Raw genomic sequence first — 19172 nt, 5'->3', positions numbered from 1 at the left:
TGTTACAGTTCTTTGCATCTCAAAACATGTTGTCTCACGTTTCTTATTCTTTTAAGACTGTGCCTCCATTATTATAATGGCAATTATAAACTGTGTAATAAAAATGTAGCATCCGAAGGCTCTTAAATCATGGTCTTTCTTCTCCTTTGAATACTTTTTGCTTGCTCAGCACCAGGCAAGGATTGGAGTTTGGGTGTAGTTCCAGGTCTGCTAACACAGCCTTGAGCAAACACTGAGTCTGTGGAAGTGGGGCTGGTGAAAGTTGGGAAATTGTGGGATAATCTCACGTAGGAGCATTCTTTGTGTTACCAAATGGGGGAATAGCAGAGGCTGCCGGAGGTCACATCAAAGCCTGTCCCAGCAGGTAAACCAGAGCTGCTCACCCAGGACTGAGGTTYGTAGCTTTTCCATTCCCTCTGAGCAGGCCTTTCCAGGGGTCAATCACTCTCACAGTGAAAAGGGTTTCYTGTGTTAGGATAAAATTTCCCATATTCTGGCTTCTGCCAATTAACCCTTGTTCTGTCACTGGGTGTTACTGAGTGCAGTCAGGTTCAAGCTGCATACAAGTGGTTCCAAGATGAAGAATTTTGAATTTTTTTTAAGACACAGCTCTGTAATTTCATCATCTTGGGCTGCCTTTGGCCTAGGGTGCCCCATCAGGTGTGGAAACCTACAGTTTTAGCACTTGTGGTTTTGAAAATGCAGGTTTGTTGCACAGAAATAGTAACCAAAACAGCTGGGATTCTGTAATTTGGGCCTTGAGTTACGTTGGGTTAAGGCAGTGTATGAAGCTTCTTGTTTCAAATGGAACTGTCTCTTTTTAGCTCTGGCTGAATTAAAAAAACAATAAATGAAAAGCCAAACCAAAAATTCATTAAGTAGCTAGGAGACCCCAAATCCTGGAGACTAAGCTGTGATACAAAAATCTCTGCATTCATCTGGCAGAGTTGTGGTTGCACCCATCATTGTGATTCAAGAAACACCAAGTTTAATAGAGAATTAAAAGTTACTAAGACTCTGCTGGAATTTTAAAATGTCTCTCCTTTCCTGAGAGAAACCTGACAAGTCAATGATGTTTTCAGAGTGAAAACATGAGCTGTCCCGAAGTAAATTGTTACAAGCCTGATTTCAGTTTTGCTTGAGCTCCGTTTAGTTGAGCAGAGCAGCCTCGCCTCCCTTGGTGGCAGTGAGCACATGTGAGGGGTGAACAGAGCTCTCACATTCCATAGCACGGTTGTGATAGGGAAAAGTAGGGTAAATTACTTAATCAAACACAGGTACATTCATTTTATATATTTTATACCCTGTAAAAACCAGTGGGTAAAATATCAGCTTCTTGGGCTCTGATGGAAAAATGATATTGTAGATAATGGTAGGATTTATTTTCTTGGGCACTTGTGAAGTACAGAAAGGCCATGTTCCTGCAGCCTGTGAGAGCCTGGGTTAATTTTGGAGCCTCTGCAGCAACTGCCTCCAACATCAGGTTTTCAGGCTTGATGGAATCCATTTTCCTTTTTTCCAGCAATCAGTTTCTGCATGGATTTTTGAACCACTCCCTGATGCTTTCAGTTCAGTATGGCTACATCATCTTTTAAGATGCTCTTTCTTTTTTTTCCCTTTTTAAGTAACGTTTTTAAATCACATCTCTGCAGAACAGTATGACAAGCCCTTAAGATCAGACTCTGATTCCAAATTCAGCATCTGCCTTGATAGCAGAACTGTGCTACAGGCAATGTTAGGGTTTTTTTCCTTCCAGTTGGCTGACAATTTACGTAGTAGCTGTGAATTTGTACCATGTCTGCTCAGTCATGAAGGAAAACTGCTGACAGGTAARATTGGGTTGTCTCTATCCCATTAAACACGTCTCTAAAATAGTTTTTTTAAGGAGAGTCGGAGAGCTGTACACACACACACACACGGTCAGGTGCAGGGAAAAGGGACACAGAGAAGGATTTTTCAACATTTTTTAATTAACTTCTCATTTCAGTTTCATGCTTGGGCAGCCCTGACGCCCTTTGTTCCTGCGGATGTTGGGAGTGAGGTGGTGCAGGCATTGGCCAGGTGAGGGAGCAGCCAGGAGATGCACACTTTTATTAGGATTGTGCCTGTTTTTCAGGCAGCTTTTCCCACAGTTCCAGACTGAATGCTCTTTATCTTTCCTATCAATCCCTGTGCTTGAATATTGCCAATCTCACTGCAAGGGGAGCAGAACACTCGGACCTTGTCCTGCAGCCTGTTTTTACGGGAAGCTTGAACTGCAGTGGGTGGTTCTAAGAGCAGGAAGTTCTGCTGCCTGGGTCATGCCACACAGATGAAGATGCAGATTGTTGGTCTCCAAAGCACAGCCCTCCGGTCTGTCTCACACAAACACCCGTTCACCCAGTGCASCACAGCCTGTGGGCTCTCTAAACGTGCACAGTCCTGTTTCTTTGACTAAACAAAGCCGGCAGGATCRTGCAGGAGAGGGCTGTGCCAGTCTAAAGTACAGCTGCTGCTTCATATTCCCAGGAATGAGTTCCTAGGATGGTCACAGGTCTAACCCAGCTCCTTGTGTTCGTCATTATCGGCCCTTTGCCCTCCTGGCTTTGCTGCACTGGTTAATTTAAAAGGGCAGGGGTTGAACTGTTTGCATGGGCTTTTTTTCTTTAAATATTTGCAGTAAATTCTAAATATTTCACAACAGGAGGGAAGGACAGAGAGGTGACTCAAGCGTGGAAATGAGCTTTGAATATGTGCCTGTATTTCCTCTCCTCTCCCTTATAACTTCTTTATAAGACACAAATTCTGGTGCCTGGGCCATATCCTATCTGGAGCTGTGTTCTTCCACCACAAGTTCTCATGTGACATCCTCCCTGTTCCCTTATCTCATGTCCTTCACACAAAAAATGGGGGAAAAGAAAACAAGGATAAAAACAGAGAATACTGAATGAGCTGTGGCTGTACTTCTGCTAGAACAATCATCCTTAGAAGTGCACCAAGATTTCTACAGACTTTTATCCAACACCTTCCTAACCTGTGTATAGTTTGTAGTGGAGTTAGTCCTGTTGAGTAGTGCGCTCTTGCTCGTTTTTATTTATTTACTTTTATTTATGGCTCGCTTAGTCSTTTATTGCTGAATGTCCTCTCTACCTGGGGATTCACAAGTGTCCTGTTGTCCCTTTTCCCTCAGCTGTGGCACACAGCCATCCTAAATTGCTGTGGGTACTCAGGTTACTGTGTTCGTGCCACCACACACTGTGACATTCCTGCTCCACACTTTTTTACCCCTAGGAGGTGACATGTGAGCTTGTGAAAATGAAGCCTTGTCCTAATGAATGAACCCATTTCCCAGGGAAAGCAGGAGGTGCTGCAGAGCTGGGTTGTGGATTGCAGCTGGGAAGAGCTTTCCTTTCTGAGTCAGCATGGAGGAATTTAACCTTTGCCTTAGGAGAAAGCAGCACAGCATGAAATAGAACGGGGAGACGGAAATGGATTAATTTCAGAACAGTTAAATAGTTACAGCTCCTGTGGATCCAGAGAACCCCTTCCTTATGTCCTCCACCAGAGTCCCTCTAAGKTGAGCATTTGGTCATCTGCTGTATCCTGTGCTTCTGGCTTGCCATGTAGAGTGGCTCTGGCCAGCTGTGCTCCATACAGGTGATCCCAGCTCCTGAGGAGAGGCTGCAACCATGACCAGTTCAGGATTTGACCCCTGGGCCCCGGTGAAGACTGTATTCACATGGACACTTCCACATGTCCTGGCCCACAGAGGACACTGCGACCCTTTTCCAGGGGCTTTGGGTTACAAGGACCYACCTGATGATTCTGAGATTGAGTTTGGGTCACTACATCACAAGAAGGACCCCTGGGTACACCCCAGATTTACTCAGCAGTCAACACTGAGACCATTACTGGWCCTAATTTAATGTGAATCCTGATTGTATAGTTTATAGCAATATCATATAAATTACMGTGACACACACTGACCAGCTAAGGGGATATTTCCGGGTCTCTTCATCCTAATAGGTGACCACCTCACCAGTGATTTCACATCACCTGTCAGTTTGTTCCCCCTTGTGTATTTCAGCATCTGTTGCTGTTGGGATTGACACCTTTAACAGGTCTTGGAAGCCCAGAGAGGCTTTTCTGAGCTTTCTGACAAGTCTTGCAGCAGGAGATTCCCTCCCTTCTGCCCCAGGCTGGGTGTTTTCACCCACGGGTGAGCAATGCATTAGTTTTGCTCTCTAGGTACCTTTGTGTTTAATTTCCTATCAGTGCATGCTCATTTGAATCAGAGAATCATTTAGGTTCGAAAAGACCTCTGAGACCATTGAATCTGATCTTTGCCCAATCACGAGCTTATCAATGGACCAGARCACTCAGTGCCAYATCCAGTCACTCGCTGAACACCTGCAGGGATGGTGATTCTACACCTYCCTGGGCAGCCCACTGCAATRTTTAACAAATTTTTCCATGAGAAATTCTTCCTGATGTCCAGCCTGAACCTCCACTGGCACAACCTGAGGCCATTTCCTCTGGTCCTGTCTCTTGTTCCCTGGGAGCAGAGCCTGCTCCCCACCTGGCTGTACCCTSCTGTCAGGAGAAGGTCTCTCCTGAGCCTCCTTTTCTCCAGGCTGAGCCCRGCCAGCTCCCTCAGCTGCTCCCCACAGGACTGACTCTCCAGACCCTTCCCAACTCTGCTGCCMTTCTCTGGACTAGCTCCAGCACCTTTCTGTCAGCAGAGAACTGATGYTGTCAGGCACTCAGCTCACCTCTTTCTCAGCAGTGTCTGTACATTTTTGTGAGCGTGGCAAAAAAAATAACCCTGTCAGCAACAGAAAGGCCTATCCTATGGGCAAAAGACAAAAGACCATGAGCTTCTTTTTCACCCAGTACAGTCCATTGCACTGTGCTATTGTCGCCCAATGCACAGCCCACTGCACTTCATTAGAGGCTGCACGTATGTTGGGGCAGGTGATTTTTGACTGCACCCACCAACCTGGAGTGACAGAACAACAGGCAATGGCTTTGAACAGAGAGCAGGGTTAGGGCTGCCTCTAGGGCTGGGGTCCCCAGCACAGGAAGGACATGGARCAAGTCAAGGAGGTGCCAAGATGATCAGAGTGGTGGAGCACTTCTATGAGGGCAGGCTGAGAGAATTTGGGATTGTTAGCCTGGGGAAGAGAAAGCTTTGTGGCCTTCCAGTACCTGAGGGAACCTACTAGAAAGATTGAAAGAGACTATTTACAAGGGGCTGGAGCGCCTTGTAAAGGGGCAAGGGGCAATGGATTCAAACTGAAATAGGTTTAGAATGGATATTAGAAAAAACTTCCCTGTGAGGGAGGTGAGGCCCTGGCACAGTTGCCCAGAGAAGCTGTGACTGCCCCATCCCTGGCAGTGTCCAAGGCCAGGCTGGACAGGGCTTGGAGCACCCTGGGATGGCGGAAAGTGTCCCTGCCATGGCAAGGGCTGCAATGATTTGGGCTTTAAGGTCCCTCCCAAAGTAAACCATTCCGCGATTCTATGAAACCATGCTGCTGCAAGGTGTATCCCTTCAAACGGTTGTTTTGTCCCCAGTTGTCTTGAGAAGTATTTATGTAGGTCACTTAAAAATACCCCGGGTTTTCTTTCGTCCTTTAAGGTCGATGCTTGGCCTGCCCCAGGCCTATGGCTCAGCTGTGAGGTGCTTGCCCTTCATCTGAAGGACTCCCACCAGCCGACATACATTTAGACACCATTTAGGGGCAATTTTCCCTCAGATAAGGCCCGGAACCGTTAATTTGGCCGCTCACGGACCGAACCCCGCGCACTCGCGACTACCTCAGGGAGCGGCGGCTGCGTGTGGGACGTGACCGGGGCTGGCGCCGCAGCCCCGCCCCCGAGGGGAGGGCCRTTTGTTGATGGACAGCAGCATCAGCCAATAGAAGCGCGAGACGGACCCCAAGGACCAATCGCTGACGGGAGGGGCGGTGCGAGCCGGGCTGGGTGGCGGCGGCGCGGGCGGCGCTGCGGCAGAACGCGGAGGCGGCGAAGCGGAGCGGGTCGGTTGAGGGTCGAGCGAATCGATTCGGCAGTAAACATGTCTCTCTCCAACAAACTCACCCTGGACAAGGTGGACGTGAAGGGCAAGCGCGTTGTCATGAGGTGAGGCGGTGCGGGGGGAATGTGCGTCTCCTGGGGGCCGCCCTGCTCCGTCCTCCACGCTGGGGCCGGGCCGGTGCCCCCCGGCAGCAGCCCCGAGCCCGGCACGTGTCGATCTGTGCACTTCTAGTTTCATTTTTTTTCGCTCGCCAAGTGTTGGAGAGCCTCCTGCATCCATCGTCGCGACGTCTCGGCTTCCCTGCGGGGGACGTGGCGGCCGGGCAGGGTGTAAATCCCGGCCCGGCTCTGCCGGGGTGGATCACCCCGCTCGCACGTGTGCCGGCCACAGGCGGCTTGAAGGGAAATCCAGCCAGCTTGCCGAGCTTTTATTCCAGACATCTATCCCCAAAAATGCTTATTGCCTAGTTACTTTTTTMCTTACTGCAAACTCAGAAAGCATTGCAATAAAAGAGTTAAGATGCGGCTCTGTCCAAGTACCCAAATACCAATAATAATTCAGCATTTTGCAGCGGGAATCAAATTYTAKAACCACAGAATGGCCTGGGTTGGAAGGGACCTTAAAGCTCATCTCTTTCCACCYTATGCCAAGGGCAGGAACACCYTTTCTCGATCAGGTTGTTYCAAACCTCATTCAGYGTGGCCTTGGACACTTCCAGGGATGGGCCATCATCGCGTGTTTTCAGCACATCCTTGTCTAAAACCCTAAAATAGGCATTCATAGCTTATTTATAAAGCATCAGTGCCTRAAAGCCTAATGTTGGAATTGTTGCCAAATCCTGGGAGATAAGGGCACCAAGGTCCACCGTGACATGTCCTGCTCCTCGAAATACTCTTATTATGGGGTAAATTGTTCAAGGTCACTATAATGTGACTACTACGTGTGTGTTGTCTGCTCTGTTAGTAGGCAGGGATTAGCAAAAGTATAGCTTCTCTTACCGTAGTTTGCCAGACAACTTGCTCTTTTTACCTTTTCTCTGCAGCCTTGTTATGAACTAGTTCCTAAAAATTAGTTTATCAGAAACCAGTCTCTGTAGCAAGTACTAAAGAAGCTTGCTCAGAGGATCCGTGCACTACCTAAATCTGGTATAACAAAAGATCTTTTTATCTCTGATACCTGTTTTTTTTAAATTTTTTTTTTGTCATCTGACTGGTTTTTTTCTGTTTCTGAGTCATGTTACAGAGAGCAGCCGTGCGTTGGCAGAGGATGCGTTGGGTTTGYCCGCTCAAAATCTCCGTTTATTAATGCACAAATCTACCTTTGTAATTCTGTAAGGGGCTACCCAAACACAGCAGGTGACCTGCCAGATTTTGTTTCCTGCCTACATCTCACCTCTCTGTAACGCGTCACCACGTGCTCTCAGTAGTAATAAAATCGATGCTTCTTCTTTTTCTGCTCATGTTCATCGTAATTGTGGTGTACTTACATACTTCTTAGCTTCCGGTCTGAAATGCCGAAGCTTCAGGAAAAGTTGAGAATGGGGAGGAGAAAGGTTCAGGGGAGCTCAGATTTCAATGGTCTGCAGGGGGGAAGAAGGCTGAGCTGGGTGTTTCTTTAGTAGTTTTGATGGCTGTAAAGCAAACTGTTCTTTTATTCTCTCCTTTTAGGATAAAGGCTCTATAATGGTGCTTTTCTTTGCCTCTTCTAGAACTCGACCACTGTSCTGTGGGGCTGCCAGTTCAATTTCWTTCTGCTCAGCTACTCCTGTTTTGCTGGCAGCTTTTGTCCTTCTTCCCATTTGTTTCACGTGCTGAGTGGGCTGCAGGGGGATTCATTCATGCAACTTGCTGAACTCGGATGTTTTTTAATGTATAGAATGATGAAGGATGCACRCTCTGCTCTCTGCCATTCGCTGTCCCAGCCATGGGTGTGCCCTCGTGTAGCTCAGTGAGCAATTTCTGCCTCTCTGGTTATGCAATGCAGCTTCCTGCACATGGGCACAAGGGATGCCAGGAGAAYGGGCTGCTGAAACTCCTCCCTTCCAGCCCTTCAGCTGGCACCAGTAAGGAAGTTACCTCAAGATCCAAGTCAGGTCTTCCAGGGAGAATGTGTTAAGCCACAGCACTCGGCTGCAGGGAGATTAGAGCTGCAGAGGACAGAAATTAAAGCTTCCTTGAACTGCCTGCTGGCCACAATCGTCCAGCCAAGTATTTTAGAAGCCTCATTAGAGAATACAAGGTTACTAATCATTGTTCATTCCCTTTCCTTTGGATGCTCCTCGTTGGGGATCTGAAATCTGTTTAAAAATAAAAAGTTCAGATCCTGCTCAGCATCACTGCTGCTCTGGTCCTGAACATTAGGATGTATTGGTGGCCCAGCTTTCCTGAGTTATTTCAACAGTGTTTGTGCTCTATTATCCTAAGCAGAAATGTCTGAAACTGATTTCAGAATGGAACTTGTGGACAGGGCAGAGCTGAACATCTTTCTCTAATTGTAACGTTGCTTTCTATCCAGCCTCTTTACTGGCAGGTTCCCTCATTCATTTGTTGAATATTTAAAATTAAATAAAAAAAAATAATAAAATTAATTTGTTGAATATTTAATTTTTTCTCTGTTTTTTTTTCCTAGGGTTGACTTCAATGTTCCAATGAAGGATAACAAAATAACCAACAATCAGAGGTGAGCTGTAATTTCCATCCCAAATGAAGGTCCCAAAATGTGCTTTGTCTTTGACTTAAGCCCTTTTACTATGATTAAGCTGCCACTGCCCATACCAGAATATTAAAGGTGTCAGAGAAAGCCCAACAGTTGTTAATTTAAACCCCCTGCAGCTATGAGCAAACTACACTTAACTACAAGACTGATGCTCAGTGTAGCTGCTCTGGAAAGCATATGGAAAAAATCCCTTGTTTTAGAGATCCTAAACTTCCTAAGTGGAGTTGGTTATGACCATTTCMCAGCCACATCCCTTAGGCTATGTGTGAAAATAATCTGTTTTTGTTAATATCCAGAAGTCTGTGCCTCCTGCTACCCTGGGGCTGTGTTAATTTGTTGTCTTTGTTAGAATAATTGTTGCCGTGCAGCACACTAAGTCCTGGAGTTTAGAAATAGTGGTGCCAGATGTCTTGCCCTGCTTGTTTGCCACTTGCAGGGAGGTGCCAGTTTTGTTCACCRCAATTGCTCGCTGCTCATCATTTCTCTGTTGGTGCAGGATCACAGAGGAGCCCAGGAAGCCTGGTAGTGTTCAAATGTCTCCTGGCATTTCTTAGYTGAGCAATCAGCAGAATTTAGATTACAAAATGCATTTTACTTCTGTGTCCTACATTGCTTCGAAGATAACAGTGAAACATGAAGACAGGCTGGGATAGAGAATTTTGTTGATGTTTTGTTGAGCCATTGTACTGCCCAGCTCTTGTTCTCTGTTTTTGTTATTTCTGAGGGACAACTCCTAGAACTCTAGTGTAAGTGATACTAATCCTCTTGCCTGGTTAACTCTAATTGAATCCTTATTAATTTGTCCYGTGTCATTACAGAATCAAGGCTGCTGTTCCTACCATCAAGCACTGCTTGGACCATGGAGCCAAGTCCGTGGTTCTCATGAGTCACCTGGGCCGCCCTGACGGTGTCSCCATGCCTGACAAGTTCTCCTTGGCCCCAGTAGCTGTGGAGCTGAAGGCACTCCTGGGCAGGTGAGGTGGAAGAGCAGCCTGGTGTACATCAGACCCTCCCTGTCAGGGCACCTGAGAGTTTTCCTTTCTGCTGTGAAGTCACTGCTGAGGTTACAGTGTATATCTCGTGTTTGCAGGGAGGTGTTGTTCCTGAAGGATTGTGTTGGCCCTGAGGTGGAGAAGGCTTGTGCTAATCCTGCTGCTGGCTCAGTCATCCTGCTGGAGAACCTCCGATTCCATGTTGAAGAGGAAGGGAAAGGGAAGGATGCTTCAGGGAACAAGGTGAGGCTTCAAGTCTGGCTTTCATGTGTGCCTGCTCTGGCACCACCACCACCACCTCCTTTGCTGCACATTGACCAGGACCCAGCAGCCTGTCTAAAACACTGATTATAAATTTGCTCTGAAAAGGATGTCAGTCATCTTTAGGTCAGTGTGTCCCACCATTTTGCRAAAATTTTGGGTGGAATACAGTGAATTTCCAAGATGGAACAGCACAACTGAAAGGCTACAGGTGATTCTGTCAAAAGTGGTGTAGTCTGTAAAAAAGGGAAAWAGAAACAAAATAGAGCTGTGCAAGAAACTGCTGCTTGTTAGGCTTCATTTTTGGATGTCTAAAATGAAAACCAATTTGGAGATAGTTTGTTGCCACCAGGCCTATAAAATTGATGCTTCTTTTTTGATTATATGGCTAGTATTTCTGCAGCACAGGGATCATCAAACCCTTTAAGCCTGTCTTCTCTTCAGAGTGGTTATCTAGAACCAGGCTGCCTTGCACCTCTGACATTTTGTTGAAGGTCAGCAGAGTGCTTTCTCCAGACAGCTGCTTTTCTTAGCGRTGGTGACCCCGCTGGCTTTACAGAGGCCTTGGCTCTGCACAGATCCAGTGCTTGGAGGGAATGCTGACACTGAGTGGTGCCCTTTATGGGCTGACACAGGACTCCTGTAGCTAAGGAACACAGCAGAGAGCTGGTGAGCCTGTGCAGATGGCAGAGGGAAACTGAGCAAATCTGGAATTAGTCACTGCTAGAAGTGTGTGCCACTGCAAGTATGGTGGCAGGTAGAAGAGCGGGGCAAGAATTTAAAATGGGAAAATAGTGAAAAAAAACCACTGTTTTTGTGCCTTGCTGTTATTCCATATGGTTTAGGTGGGTTTGTGCTTATAGAAGCACAGCCTGCACTGAGCACAGCAGGAGACATGCCATTGACAGAGCTGCCTCTCCTGCCAGAGGTGCAAGTCAGTGCTGTGGGAACAGCGATGCAGTACAGGATTGCAGTTGGCTGACTGGTTCTTAAACTGTGTTTTTCAAAAGCAGATGCAATGGTAGTGGTTCCCTCTGTCAGAGTCTCTCGTGTTTTGCTCACAGATGGTACTGGTTTTAACTGGAACACTTGGTCTCGGTAAAGCYGGGCAGTTTGCTGAGTGAAGGAGGAGCTGTCAGCATTGTTCTAGAATCTATGTGGTCCCTTGGGCTTCTGTCCTACTCAGGCTCTGCTCAAAAGGGCTCCCAAAGCCGTGCTGAACACCCCTGCTATCTCTTGGAGTGCCTTCCTGCCACTGTCCCCGTGGTGTCACATCGGGGTGCTGGCAGAGGCCTCCCGTGGGATGATGAACTGATAGAGCAGACAAGCTCTCAGGGAGGGGCTGGGCTGCCACTCTGGGCTGTTCCTCAGCAGCAACTGGCTGTCACCTACATCTGAGCACTCACCTGCTGTCTGAGTGAGCTCTGCTGTCTCTTCATGGRAGGAAGGAAAACTGAACTGCATCAGCCATCCCATGAGGATTTGGTAGGATGCTTGGAGGATGGAGAAAAAGGCTTTTAAGAGAAATAATCTGTTCCACTACCTGCTACATTAACCTCTGGTTTTCCAGCATTGGCTGCTTTCACTGTGGCCTGTTTTGGCATGCAGCCCTTTTATCAGACTATTTCTATTTATCAGTTAATCCTCAATGCAGTTGCTAAGTCAGTCCTTCATTAGCTCATCCTTTTCACCTGTGGCACTTGGAGACCATGCTTTCTTTGTTCAGTGGGAGAGTATGAATTTGTTTAGTCTGATCTCAGCATTGCCTTGTCCCTCCACACCCTTYCTGTGCTACCTGTGTTCACCACACAACACTGCAAATCTKTTGGAGAGAGAYTGAAAGGTTTGTGGTGCTGCAGTTCAGAAGTGGGAACGGTCCTCAGCCTGCAGTAGCAGTCTAGGAGAGTTCAAAGTGGAGTTTAAACCATTTAAACCATTTTGTTGCTCCTGCTGGACTGGGAAGGAGCCCAGGGAGACAGTGACCCACTGGATGAACTGATGAGTTCCTCCAGCTGACTTTGCTTTGGGTTTATGAGTCAAATTGCTGACTTTGAGCTTTGATTCAGAATCAAGTCAGGGTACAAACTTGTCCTTCTTTCTCGTTTTAGATCAAGGCTGAACCTGCAAAAGTGGAGGCTTTCAGAGCCTCTCTTTCCAAACTGGGAGATGTCTATATCAATGATGCTTTTGGCACTGCCCATCGAGCTCACAGGTGGGTACCCATTTCCACAGGAAGAACTTCAGATCAGGGAATTTTAACTTCCTTTTTTGGGTTTATCCCACTATCACTGTGCTGTGTTTGTTCGTCAGTAGTGGATTTACTGGAGGTAGTTGTCATGAGTGTATGCCCTTTWAGGTTTGCCTCTGGGAGCAGGAGAGAGCTGAAACAAGATCTCAAGACTTGCATTGACTTTTTTAGACTTTGAGATCTCAAAATTATGTGCTTAGGGCTCGTATAAATTGTCCTGCAATTGTACAGCCCTCTTTCCCAAAAGATAAATCACTCCAGTGTGATTATTTTCATATTGTGTTTTTGCTTGATATGTGTACTTGCAGACTGCAGAGGTCCTCTTGGAAGAAGGGGGACTGTTTTTGCTGTTCTTATTTGTCCCTCGGTGTTTTGGATCACTAGCTGAGATGATAAATGTCTTGCAGATCAATATTTCTGTGCAAAACCAATCTCAGAAAGTAAGCATGTACAGCTGTCTTATCAAACTAGGAAAACAAAGCCCTTGTTTGTGTTTTCATGCAGGTGGTGGCTGCAGCTGGCTAAAGGGTTGGCTTTGCAATGCTGTGAGACGTGGGGGTGTTTCACATGTACATTTTTCCTTTCCTCACTTTTTATTTTAATTCTGCAGCTCCATGGTAGGTGTCAACCTGCCTCAGAAGGCTGCTGGCTTCCTGATGAAGAAAGAACTGGATTATTTTGCCAAGGCCCTYGAGAGTCCAGAGAGACCCTTCTTGGCAATTCTTGGAGGGTAAGACTCGAGAACATTGTGACTCTGTATTTCTCTAACTCCTCTAACAATGAAAGCCAAAAAGTTGTTTTGTCCTGGTTCAAACAAATACTTCCCTTTGAAGTGTACCTACAGTTCAGATTTGTAGCTGACTCCTGACATCTGAGATGCGGATTAGAGAGGAACTGACAAACCTCTTTCTGTGAGGATACAATCTGGCTGCTCACTGTTTTTCCTGACCTCTTACATTCCCCAAACTGAGCCAGTCCCCAGCAGTTTGTTGCACAGATGAGCCAGGAGAGCAGTTAGAGCCATGTGATGGCCCAGACATTGTCAGTGACCTTTTGTCCCCAGTTCAGGGTACCAGAGTGCTCAGGCTTAGCCCTCTGTAAACTGACACRACCTCTCTTTATGCAACAGAGCCCTGCTCTGCCCCAGCAGAAACCTGGTGTGCAAAGGGACTGGAAGGTGCAGAAATGTTTAATTGCAGCCAGTGTTGCTCATGTGTGTGCCCAGTCCAGTGSTGCAGCTCTGCGAGGGTATTTCATCAGGTGAATTAACTTGGCTGAGCACTCAGGGGAAATCAGGCAYTGAAGTGTCAAATGAGGTTTATATTTAAATAGAAAACAAGAAATTGAGGGATGAATAACATTTGAGTAAGTTGAATTTAAATGCTGGCCTGCTAACTTKCTAAATTCTGCCCATTCCCAACAATTCTTCTGTTGGATCATTCTGTAGAACAGYCTTGGCGTAGGCACGATATTCATTATTCATTTGTTTTCCTTTTCTCTCTCACCAGAGCCAAAGTTCAGGATAAGATCCAGCTGATCAGTAACATGCTGGATAAGGTCAATGAGATGATCATTGGTGGTGGAATGGCGTTCACCTTCCTCAAAGTGCTCAACAACATGGAGGTACGAGAACAATTCTGTGTCTTCTCCTAATGAAGAACATGGTCTGAATGCCCCTTACATGTCCTGGGATTGAGCACTGGATATCTCAGCTCTCTGCAAGAGTAGGAGCACTGAGAAATTACTKAACAATCCCTTTGCAAGACTCAGATTACTGCTGTGACTCTCCATGTGCTTTAAGAAAATCTTTCCAGAATTGCTGTCTGAGCTGTTTGGCTGATGATGTTCTCTTCTGTCATGACCAGGAGCTAAACAAACTCCTCTCTTACTTATCCCAAATGTTTTCTTCAGATTGGCAACTCTTTGTTCGATGAAGAGGGATCAAAAATTGTCAAGGACCTGATGGCCAAGGCAGAGAAGAATGGTGTGAAGATCACTCTGCCTGTTGACTTCATTACTGCTGACAAATTCGACGAGAACGCACAGACTGGGGAAGCCACAGTGGCTTCAGGCATCCCTGCTGGCTGGATGGTAGGTTTGAGTGGGGAAGGGACTGAGGGAAGAAGCAGTAAGGAATAGGGTGGGTAGGATACCTCTCAAAAGTAGTTGAAAGAGTAACTGTGAGCCTTGGCAAATGTTTCTGAGGGCAGCCAAACTCTGTAGAGCTTGTTTGTTTAATGAAATGAAGCCCTGTTGTTTGTTCTGAAYTTTTAAGTCTAAAGTAGCTTTTGTGAGATTTGGATTAAAACAGCAAAATGCCTCTCCAACTTGCAGAGCTGAATGCAGTAGAAATCCCTTTTATTTGACTGGAATTTTAGCAGAGGTTTCCAACTCAGGCTTCAGGACTCTTACATTGATTTAAAATCGAYTTACTGGTGTTAGGAAGATAAATAAAATAAATACCACACTGGACTCCACCCTCCTGCTGGCAAACCTGTCAGTGCATACAGAGAAACTCTTGTTTCATACCTGGGGTGAGGGGACAGCTTCTGCCTAGACAGGGATGGTTTGAGCTGAGGGTCAGCACTCAGTGTCTCTGCCTTCTGTCACTTAGGGCCTGGACTGTGGCCCTGAGAGTGTGAAGAAGTTCGTTGAAGTTGTGGGAAGAGCCAAGCAGATCGTGTGGAAYGGGCCAGTTGGGGTCTTTGAGTGGGACAAGTTTGCCAAAGGAACCAAAGCCCTCATGGACAAAGTGGTAGAAGTAACTGGAAAAGGCTGCATCACCATTATTGGTAAGTAATTGTGTTTGTTCTTGTTTTTCTAAATGCACAAAGGAAGCTTCTGCTGCTCAGCATCAGGTTAAAAATGAGCCAAATTATTTTTTCCTCAGATTTTCCAATGTSCTTCAGTTTGGGTATGGAATGGGGCTTTAAAAACTGCTGTGTGTACTAATGCTGGGTGGTGTTTGGGAGCAGGACCGAGAAACTRTGGGCCGTCAGTTGGACAAAATCTGCATTTCTTGTGTGTGTCATGGATTCTGTTTGTGCTGCAGGTGGTGGAGATACAGCTACTTGCTGTGCCAAGTGGAACACTGAGGATAAAGTCAGCCATGTCAGCACAGGAGGTGGTGCCAGCCTGGAGCTGCTAGAGGGTAAATCCTCTTACCTTTGTTTGAGTAAATTTGGAGTTCTGGGTGCTTTACCATGCGTTGGTAGTCAGGAAAGCGCAGTATAGGAGTGTTTTCTCTTTCCCACCATGTGGATTTGGTTACGTGTAGCTTTGGAGCCACAGGCTCCTCTTGCTGCTTTTTTGTAGCCTTCACAGAGGAGGAGAGTAAGGAAAATAGAGTATTCCTGCAAACAGCACAGCCTGCCTCTCCCAGAAAGCAAAACTGCTGTAATAGAAAGTAAGAAAGGGAGCTGGCTKTTGTAACTGATCCCCCAGGACATGCCAACCAGGCTGTTTAAAATGCCCGGTTTCTGATGGGGAGATCTCATYAGAACCGTCTGGAATTCTTGCCAGAAGTCTCTTCCTGTTTGGAATTCTCTTGGTTTTGGGGAGCCCCCTAGTGCTCACTGACAAACCTGCACGAGGGTACTTGGAATTCAAAATGGTGAGGATTGCCGGGATTCCTCTAATGAGKTACATTGTTCTCTAAACGACTTTCCATTTCCTCTGGTAATTTGCCGTTTCCCAGTGTGTGTAAATTATCCAGTGCTGTCAACTTCTCTGGAGAGGAGAAAATTCAATAAAGTGCTTTGCAGCTGCTGTTTCCAGGAGTGAGATGGGAGACAGAGCTTTTGTGTCWGTTGCCTAGGGAGTGATGGGGAAGGGAAAGAATGCAGATGGCTCGAAGGAAACGCTGTGTATTCAAAAGGACAAACTTGTCTAAGTTTTGGCCCAAAATATGGGTTTGTGTGTGTGATCTTTTAAATGTAACGGAAGTCTGGCTAATTAGAAAAGCTTCTAAAGATGAAAAAAGGGGGAAAAATGCTTGAAAACCCAGCAAACTAGTGAGTTGTGAACAGTGTTACAATTTAGTCCCATTGTGCAGCTTGAGCATTGGAAAGTTGCTTTTCTGAAAAAAGGCAAAACCAGAATGGTGTCTGTTCATTATTAAAGTCAGACAAAAAGCTAAAAATGCTTAGGAAAACATTGCACTGTGATAATCTGGGTCCTTGTGCTCAAAGATGTGAATGTTCTTTGATTCCATCAATTGGAAAGAGACATTTAAATGTCTCAACCTGGGTGTTTTAGTCACAGTAAAATCCTTGTGACTCGTAGGAGGCTTTTTCTCTTAATTCTTAAAATTTCCATCACACTCCTCGGAATTCTGTTTATTTGCCACTAGGGATTTAAGAAAGTATGCAACAACTCCCTAAATGCAATCAAAAATCTGTTTGCCATCAAATTTAATGGAAAAGGATGCTGGGTGTTTGGATCTGGCCCTAGCAGAGACTTGGACAGAAATGTGCCATTACTGTTAATTGAGGATTGATGGCTGGGCTGTGATAGGAGTCTCTCCACTGACATCTGRGTGTGTTGGAGGGTGCAGGGAGGATTTACTGTGTGGAGCAGTGTCCATGTGACACCGTGGCCASTGTGGAGCCAAACTCTTCCATTTTCAACCTGTAATTCATGATTTTTTGAATTACATACCTTTAAATGTTGCAATTGCAAGCCTACAGCAAAGTTGTTCGAGYACAGAGGTGTTCCTAACCCTGCTGTTGTGTTTTACCTGCCCCCAGGTAAGGTTCTCCCTGGTGTGGATGCCTTGAGCAGCGTGTAGAGCAGAGCCCCACRTCCCGGTCCCGTGCACAGCCCCTGAGATCCAACACTTCAGCGCTTCCGTATTCCAGCTCTGCCAGAGGCAGATCCCAGAATGTAAACCGGAACGGGACCTTGGAGCAGCAGAGAGCAGAGATTTTTCCGACTGCAGTTTACATGATGTGGGTTTGTCCACTGTTACCCCACTTGAATTAACGTAGTGAGTTGAAACTGTTGTTGTGAATTTAGAGTGTATATATTTATATTTTGCCTTTTCAAAGAGATTAATCCCTGTTAGATATATATCTCAGAAAGGAGTGCACTGTCCAGCTTCCATCCTAGAGGCATTTTCATCACTTGACACGGTTCAGAAATCCAGAGGGGACTCCAGTTTTTTGGAGGTTGGTTGTTATAGCTGCTGAATAAACATATTTAAAGTGCTCCGAGTTTGTACATTGTCCTTATTTCAGCTTTTTAGAATGGTCTGCATTAAAATATGTTCTAGCATCAGGAATCTGAGTGATTTTTCCTATTTGCACTAATTCTAGTATTTCTAATTTTGTGTTTGTCCAGTGGCTCTATGAGCCCCCAGTCATCATAAAGTGAACGTGGTTGGTAAAGAAATAAATTGCTACAGATGTGCTGTTATGTTAAATCTTAAATGCCCCTCACTAATAAACTAAGATGAAATTTTGAATGTGCAAGTCAAGAAAAAAAGTTCCACTGCTTGTCATCTAGAGAACTGTCTTCTAATAGACAACTAATGCATTTAGTGTCAATATATAGGTAAAAATGAAGTCCCAGGCACACAATTGCAATGTGCCTCTGCTGAAGTTTGTGGTCTAAAAGCACTGAAGGCAGCGTGGTCAAACTGCACAGTTGGACAGTGAGATTTGGGTGTAGCTCCAGCACTTGGTAGAACTGCAGGTGCTGTCAGTGAGGCCCAGCAAGGTGGTTCCAGTGCCTGGAGCTGGATTTCAATGTGGGCTGCCCTGTGCTGGCTCCTGTGCTCGCAGCAGGGCCCAAAGGTGAGCGCAGGGTCACTCCAAACCCAACCTGGGACTTCTCCAGCCTCCGCCTGGCCTCGGCTTTGGATGATGTCAGCAGTCACAGCTCTGCTCCAGCTGAACTGCTTGTGGATCTTCCTGCTGGATCAGGAAAGGTGAGTGGTGTGGGGCAGCCATGGCCTGGTTTGGTTCCCAGTGAATCCCCAACAGTGGTGCTTCCCCCAAAGCATTCAGGATGAGCCATGGAGGGAATCCCTGAGGTARGCAGCAGGTCACAACACAGACTCTGCTTTTACAGTTAATTTCTGTGTGTGTGATACTATCAAAACAAAGGAGAGCATGGGTTGAAACAGATGCACTGCCAAATTTTACCTGGGCACAAGGAGGTGTGAATTAAAACACAGTAATGCTGAAGTGTGGTAAGGCTGCAATGAAATACATATGTGTAACAGTTTAAAGCTAAAAATGACTATTGCWAAGAAAGTAGAAATAATGCAAATTGCTGCAGTGCTGTGGTCTCTTCTTCCCCTCCTTTGTAACTCTCACAAGCATTGTCTGATGGCCCATGAATGATGCACATTTTTGCTGTGCTGTGCTCATGTTYTCCAGGCAGGGGTGCAGACCTCCGACAGCTGCAGGAACGAGGCAAAGAAAGGAGGGGGCTTGTCAGCCACAAAAAGACCATGGATTTTGGAAATCCAGTACTACAAAAACAAACATTCCACCGTGTTTTGTAACAGATCCTCCTTGTCTGGCTCTGGCAAACAAGGCCTCGTGACAGCACAGCCCCTTTTTGTGTCATTCTTGTGCCCCTGTGCTGCTGGGTTCCCATGGAGCAATAACAGACTTTCCCCCCAGCCCTCCTTTCTGGGTGTTTACAGTGGAAGGTTGGTGTGTGGCCACTACCTCTGCTGGCTTTTTCCTCTCCCCATCAAAAGCAACAAAACAAAGCTATCTGTAATCAAATACAGCACACAGTAATAATGCTCTGTAAACACAGATGTGTCTACTTGAAAGCATTTTTCCACCTGACTTTGGATGCTTCCTACTCACATCTGTAAAATGTCCTTTTGTTTCCACATGTTTTATGTGCTGTTCTGTGTTCARCACAGCAAACCTTGCACAGCATGGCCAGAGAGATACTCAGCTTTAAATACAAATAA

General features: G+C 46.1%; 1 protein-coding gene across 1 annotated transcript; it reads left to right on the top strand.

Annotated features, from left to right (window-relative positions):
• The first annotated feature begins 5985 nt into the window (after positions 1 to 5985).
• PGK1 (phosphoglycerate kinase 1) lies at positions 5986 to 17443 on the top strand. The gene is made up of 11 exons (XM_057370128.1): positions 5986 to 6123; positions 8648 to 8698; positions 9553 to 9708; positions 9825 to 9969; positions 12096 to 12199; positions 12846 to 12965; positions 13744 to 13858; positions 14147 to 14326; positions 14850 to 15027; positions 15288 to 15386; positions 16984 to 17443. The coding sequence occupies exons 1-11, from the start codon at positions 6059 to 6061 to the stop codon at positions 17022 to 17024; spliced, it is 1254 nt and encodes a 417-aa protein (XP_057226111.1). The 5' UTR covers positions 5986 to 6058; the 3' UTR covers positions 17025 to 17443.
• The last annotated feature ends 1729 nt before the right edge of the window (positions 17444 to 19172 follow it).

Source organism: Malurus melanocephalus, unplaced genomic scaffold (genome assembly GCF_030028575.1).
Source record: "Malurus melanocephalus ecotype Western Australia unplaced genomic scaffold, MMel_1.1 scaffold_120, whole genome shotgun sequence".
Taxonomy (NCBI): Eukaryota; Metazoa; Chordata; class Aves; order Passeriformes; family Maluridae; genus Malurus; species Malurus melanocephalus.
The sequence above is the reverse complement of the archived record's forward strand: the minus strand, read 5'-3'. Positions and strand labels throughout refer to the sequence as shown.